A 6,869-nucleotide genomic window follows, 5' to 3' on the forward strand; every position below is an offset into this window, starting at 1 on the left:
TCATTGATAATTAATTGAAATCAAATAAGCGTCAGCTAAGAGTTTATTTTATATCTTAAATTTTAAATACTAAATTGATAGAAAAAATGTGTATAGAATTTGAAACATGTGTATAGAATTTTGTAATTAACAACATATTTAAAACTTTAATTAAATTAACTGATCGTCTGATTAAGCTAACGTTTCCTATGAGTAAAGATTAAAGAAATAAGACTTTAGATTAGAAATAAGCTTTCAAGAATCTTGTGAACTATACTGGCAATCCCAGATGTATACGATCGATATGATGACATAGAATACAAAGAACTGACGTGAAATACGAATATGAAATAGGGGAAAACGAGAGGGAGAAACGGGGAATTTGCACGAAAGAGAAAAGTTTCCCAATATTTCGCGAGAAATGCTCACGCGCAAGAGCGGTAGATAATCTCGACGATCATCTCGGCGCGACAGCTCGAAAGTTCCGGCCGTTTCGGGAGAACGTAGTGCGTACTCTGCTGGTTTATAGCGGCCCTGTGGTCGTCAGGTTCCGAGTGGTCAGAGGATGGTACCCGTTGGTGCAGCGGCGTTATCCATTTGCATCGTAACTAGTCGCGGTAGCAGCAGTAGCAGCAGCAGCGGGTACGACGGTCGCTGTTGACGGCGTTATGTTGTTACTGCTGCTGCTGCTGTTGCTGCTGCGACCGCCCCGACGTTGCACCCAGTCCAAAACCGGTGACTGCATCTGCATCGTGCCGAAGGGGGTGACGGGAGGGCGAGCTAGTAAATTACACGTTGACTAGGGCTGACAACCGCAATGCGTGGCACACGGACGTGTGAGCGCACGGACCTACTGCGCGAGACGCCGGTGTGTTTATGCGGCCGGTGAGTCCGAGCCACTGTCAGGGTGACCTAGCACCGCGCTCTCTCTCTCTCCTGTGAATTATAGACGAGCCGACCTTAATAAAGACGCGGTGGATGCCCGAAATTCTCGCCCAGCGTTCCATCGGCCAAGCCGAGAACGCCGCGGTTCCGCCGAATTGCAAACTGATGCTGCCGCTGTGTGATGTATCACGCCGATGACTCGTTTATGTTACGCTCTGTGCATAGCTTGTTTCAAATCGTACTATTCGACGAAACAGAATTATAGTTTTTTTTATGGAGCAATAAAATTATTTAAAACTGTCAAGAAATTCTAGTGAAAAATAAATTGGTCGAAAGAACATAAGTTTTAAAATATTTCACGAATAAATTCTGCTGCCTACAGTAATATATATTAATAATGTAACCTAAGAACCATGATCTCGAAAAGCTAGGAATATCGCGGATATTACCAATTTATTATCATTTCTCTTTGGGGATCGAAGAGATATTACGTAAATGCGTGTCTATCGTCCCGGGAGTAATAAAAAAAAAGAATAACAACTAGAATATACGTGTCTTTTTTCTTCAATAGGTGGATTCCATGATGTATTGTCGACAGCGAGCACTGAAGTATCGTTAGTCTGGGCCGTTCGGGCCCTGTACGCGTGAGTATCAGTGCCAAACCGGTAGTTATGTATATCAGGGGCAGTAAAACTGATGCAAATTTATTTCAAAATTCCGAGCTATTCTCGTAAAATCATTTTAAAACTATCCTCGTAAAACGATTTGCGACATCCGTCCTCCGCGCCGCGGACGTACCAACTCACGGTGTGATTTTACCGTGGAGGAACTATCTTTAAGTAATTCCACATCCTGCCTTTAAGGTAACGATAATGATTGTAGAAGCATACTCGACTACTGCCGCGGAAAATGTGCTTTATCGTACGACCAGTTTCACTTAACATAATGTTAGTTTAATATAATTGTATCGATTAATATTCATACGTGATATAAAGATAAATACAGGTCGATATGTTCAAGAAGAGGAAGACACTTTGATAGACATAGCTTAAGAGAGCAATATTTCTCACGTTCTCATCTTATCAATGATTAACGAGTTTTCATTATGTACATACTGACGTAATCGCTATGAAAAAAATTGATTTGACCTGGTAATAATAATCGCAGGATTGGCCAAAATTATTCCGGAAAGAAGAGTGTGCTCTTGCTCCACGAGGTGAGATAGGCCGAACAAGCATGCCGGAGGGGAACGAAAATTTAAGGGCAGCCGTATATTATCGCGACGAAGGGGTTGTCTGAGGTTAACTGCCAGAGCTTCGTAAGAGGGAGGATCGGGTGGTGTCGGGAGAGTGTGCCATGAATATGCCGCCATTAGTCACACACCGAACCGCGCTGTAGAAAGAGAAGTAGGTGACACGAATTTCTCGGAATCGCGCGCGCCCTATTGGTATCCCGGGGGGTAGTAACGCGAACAATTCCCCGTGAATGCGCATTTATTCCAAATCCGGCACTACCGCAGAATCAGTGGCGGCACACCTAAAAGTCCGGTAAAAACTTCGTTGACAAGAAATTCGTCGTCTCCCCTTTCCTCCTGCTCTGCTATGAACTCGACGGTCCCCGTTACTGACGGCGTCAAGCCACCCTGTCGAAACATTCGGGGCTCGCGGCGGCACTCGTGTCACTGACAGACCTCATCGTTACATCTCAAAAGGCAGCAATGAAACGGTTAACTAAATTGCTACACGCTCCGGCTGTCATTCGCAGGACTCGCTGCCACTCCGTCTTTCTATTCGGTCGTGTGCGGATATGCGAACGATCCGTCGCTTTTAGTTACAAATCTATCTCTGGATATGAAACTTGATGTGGAAGAAAGAGTGCGATGGAGTTTTGTCAAGATGCATCATATTATGCGCGAATATATTTCGAAAAGTCTTCGTTAACGCTCATTATTTCATTCATCCGACACAATTTCAATGGCAAATAAAACAGGAACATTTTAAAGGCATTTTAAGTGAGGTAATGAAAGGCATAAATGTCTTGGCAAGTTATATTTGATGCCAAAAAACGACATCCGGTGTTGCCGTCCTCACGCCGGACGGCTCGCAATTTGTACTGCGGATGATATCGTCGACTTTTCCTTTAATTATTCGAAAGTTTATCTCCGTCGGTTTGAGGCTCATGTTTATCGTCTTCTGAAGTCTGTTGGTATTGAACCATAATTCTTCCTCGCCGGCCCTATTCGTGATCACCTTAATGCCGCTCACGTACTGCAGAGTCTCCTCGTCTTGTGCTATTATCACGACGTTCTCCGAAGTAAATGGTTTCCCGATGTCCCAACAGGCAATGGCAGTTAATTGGACCAATTGGAAAAATATTACGCCTCTTCGAGAGGTCGCCTGCACGCCCGCTTGGCTCGCGCGCTTGTAATTTGATTGAAATATCACTGGTTCTCTGAATTCGCTTTGCTTCAACGAAAACGTATCCGTATATTTCTGATAGTAGCTCGCGAGTGAGTTAAAATACAAATATCTGAAAGTGGTAAACATCGTGACACATGGCAAACGACTTTTTCTCAATTAGCATACTTGCAGCAAAAGCTTCGGTCATATTTGCTGTAGAAATTTTCGTATTTCTTCTCGATTAAGAGAAAATAATGATCAAATAAATAAAGAAAAAAAGAAACATTTAAATAGTCAAATTAATTTTTATATCTTATTATTTATTACGTTAAGCAGAAATATGAGATTTTTTAAATTCAAGTTGAGCTTTTATATAGTTCCAAAAACCGACATCAAATAAATTCAAATTTCGAATCTCATAATGTCCCTTGATTAATAAATTAATCGAATAATAATAATTAGTTAATACCTGTGATTAAAATATCCTAACGGTGACAGTGACATACCGAGCGTACCATCAGTCAGATCAAACCATTCGCCGGCGATCGTAATATTCATAGCATCCTCATCCGGGCCAAAAGCGTTGCCACGGGTGTTGTTTACTCGCCAGGAATGGTCGCGATATAAGTCATAAATCACTAGTCCATTTTGATCCACGTCCGCTACATAGAGATAAGTATCAAGACACGTTTTTCCGACGTCGACGATTGGCGTAACTAATCCTGCCTTCCCGTACAGCACTTGATCATCCGGTACCACGTATTTATGGATCAGCTGATCCGTAGCAAGATCGAAGATCAATATTTTCGTAGGGCAAACCGCTTTCATCATTACTCTGCCAGAATCGATCACCCATAAACGATTGCACTCGTCGATCTAAAGATTACGTACCAAGTTATCAATCCTACACGTATTGTTATAAAATTTAATACCAAATTGATAGCGAAAAAGTTTTGAATGGACGAAATGATGTATATGAGTGTCGCGCATTCAAAATTTTTCTGTCACAATTTGAATTCAGTCTATTATCAACTATGAAATTACCGCTATTCTATAGACAGATACGATGCTGTCGCAACTGAAAGATACGTGCCAGGACCAATTGGGATACGGTATAAGTAAATGACCACCAGAACCCTGCGCCTTAGTCACCAAAGACAAACTAATTGGTATACCATTTAACCACTGTGGACTCGTCACAAACACACGGCCTTGTTTGTCGATATCCACGTCTTGTGTGAAGGCATTGCCCAGCGTATAGTTTTTTCCCGTCAGAAGTATATTTGGCCAAACCCAATCGAGATATTTCCACTGGTAAGCCACTTCGAGGTGTGACGGCTGGAACGGGTATACGAACCCGAATAATAGAACGAGTATCCAAATCAATTCCATGATGCGTATGGTCGAGAGCCCATCAACGACGACCTAGGCCGCGACACTGATCGACTGATTGTTAATTCGTTTCGACGCGTTTTTAGTTGTCAGGGAGCCTTTCAAACCTCAGGGTCTCGCCCGTGTCCGCGATCGGGAGACCACTGTATCACGAAACGGAACACAGTTTATTCCCTGTAGTAGATTGTTTCTTTCAATAGCGACTGACACACCCCACCCTTGTCTACGTCACGATCTCCCATACTATACCGATTTCGCTATTTATGGTGACAGAGAGTGTAGTTTACCTTGAACTGAATATACACATACTCCAGGTCTACCGCATGACTCGTTGGCTATTCAGGAAGCAAGAAGAACCTCGAGCAGAATTTATTTCTTTCTGCTACTCTACTATATAACTATATAAGTAACGCATAGCTCTTTCAGAAAACGAGATCAGCCTTCTTTTATACGGAATAAACAATTTATACAATAAATAAAAACAATGTCTTTTTTGCGATATTTTATTTGAGTTGAATAATTATTTTAACTACATAATCTAATGGAAATTAATGCAAAATTACACAGTCGCGAACGCGAATAATACGCAATTAAAAAAATATATTGCTACAATAAAGTCGATATTTACAATTCATTTAAAAAGATGTAGAAATTTATGATTGCGGCAATGAAACTGAAGAAATGTAAATACTTTCACTAAACATCAGCATTTCCAATGCATAATGTTGACAGGCTGAGGTTAGACCGCACAATATTTTATAAGCGCATGAGATTTACTGTACACGTTATCTATTTAAACCTGTTCTGTATACTGATTGTTACGCAAATCGGTGATATCTAGTCCTGCACATCAATATGAAATGCAGAATGTGGTTGAGCGCACACATTAGCCACCGCGTGATCGGAAACTAGAGCAAGTGTTCGCAAACAGTGCACGTCTATCTGATATAGAACCAGAAACCTTTGTTGCATTTCCTCGAACGCGTTGCGAAAGCTATTACAAGCGTGTCTATGTAACGAGATTTTCTGTAAATTTCATATCCGAAGTTTATGTGTGCTTCGAGGGACATTACATTAAAATTTTCACATCAGTTATATTCACTGTATGTGATATAAATGTTACTTTTTACTATCAGTTAATCGCTCACGTAATTCAATACGTCCTTGCTAACTTGAATATGCATACATATTTAATATTTAAAATACATTAGTCACCTTTGCTATTATCAAGTGATCATGTTACGCCTCGAGAAGCAGATCTTCTTGAATATTCATAAAGATCATAAAAAAATCACGGTGCTAACTATGATTCCGCATACCAGTTATACTAGCAATATCTAGCTCTTTTGTTAAGTTTATAATGCCAATTAATGTCACAGTTAATGCCAATTAAAATGCAATAAACTGATTATGAAGGTGTTATAAACAGTGGCCAGTGTCACGGTATAAGGTGATATAATGCGATGGTATTATATCATAGGACGACCACGCGTGTTTAGAATGTAATAAGGAGAGAGTTCCGCGAGAGTTGTGCAAAACTATTTTCCAACAGTTGTTATAGCACGATCACGCAACATAGCTGTAAGCAGCACGCTTTTCATCGCGTTCCGCGCCCAAACTTCTTTTTTCCTCCGTCGGCTTTCGGGTTTGAATTGCATTACGCGTTTGCGCCGTATCCGAGAAGAGAAACTACATTCGCGCCCCGCAGAAGTGAAAACCATAAATCACCTGGCTAGTCACGATTAAGCCAAACGGGAAGACAAATGGGTGGCTAATTTCAATTTTAATGCGAAGCCCAGAAGGTATCTGTTCCGTCGTGAGTTATAGCCCCACTCTTCGGGCGCGAACCGCTTTAGGGCTTATTAATAAGGAATAGTTTATCGTTTTGATTAATCACGGCCGCGCGCGCTCCCAACGATGATACCGTCGAATTGCGGTGCCGTGGCTGCGGTACATTTGCCGGATTTCCGATTGGACGCACCAGTTGAAGCGCGAATACTAGTAAAACTTGTGCACATGAAATCGAATGAAATTGCTTCCAGCATGAAAGCGAGAGGGGAAACGAGAAAGTGCAAGAGAACGGGCAGCATGGACGCTCAATGTTTCTCTCTCTCTCTCTNTCTCTCTCTCTCTCTCTCTCTCTTCTTCTCTTCTCTCTCTCTCTACTTACTTACGTTACGTTACGTTACGTTACGTTACTTACGTTACGTTAAC

The 6,869-nt window shown here is 41.6% G+C and overlaps 1 protein-coding gene across 1 annotated transcript; it reads right to left on the minus strand.

Moving 5' to 3' along the window:
- Nucleotides 1-2,909: 2,909 nt before the first annotated feature.
- On the minus strand, nucleotides 2,910-4,655 carry LOC105622011 (major royal jelly protein 1-like). Its single transcript, XM_012203446.1, has 3 exons — nucleotides 4,308-4,655; nucleotides 3,733-4,139; nucleotides 2,910-3,393 (listed from the first exon to the last, which is right to left on the minus strand). The coding sequence occupies exons 1-3, from the start codon at nucleotides 4,653-4,655 to the stop codon at nucleotides 2,910-2,912; spliced, it is 1,239 nt and encodes a 412-aa protein (XP_012058836.1).
- Nucleotides 4,656-6,869: the final 2,214 nt, after the last annotated feature.

The sequence above is a fragment of the Atta cephalotes genome, assembly GCF_000143395.1.
Source record: "Atta cephalotes unplaced genomic scaffold scaffold00039, whole genome shotgun sequence".
Lineage (NCBI taxonomy): Eukaryota > Metazoa > Arthropoda > Insecta > Hymenoptera > Formicidae > Atta > Atta cephalotes.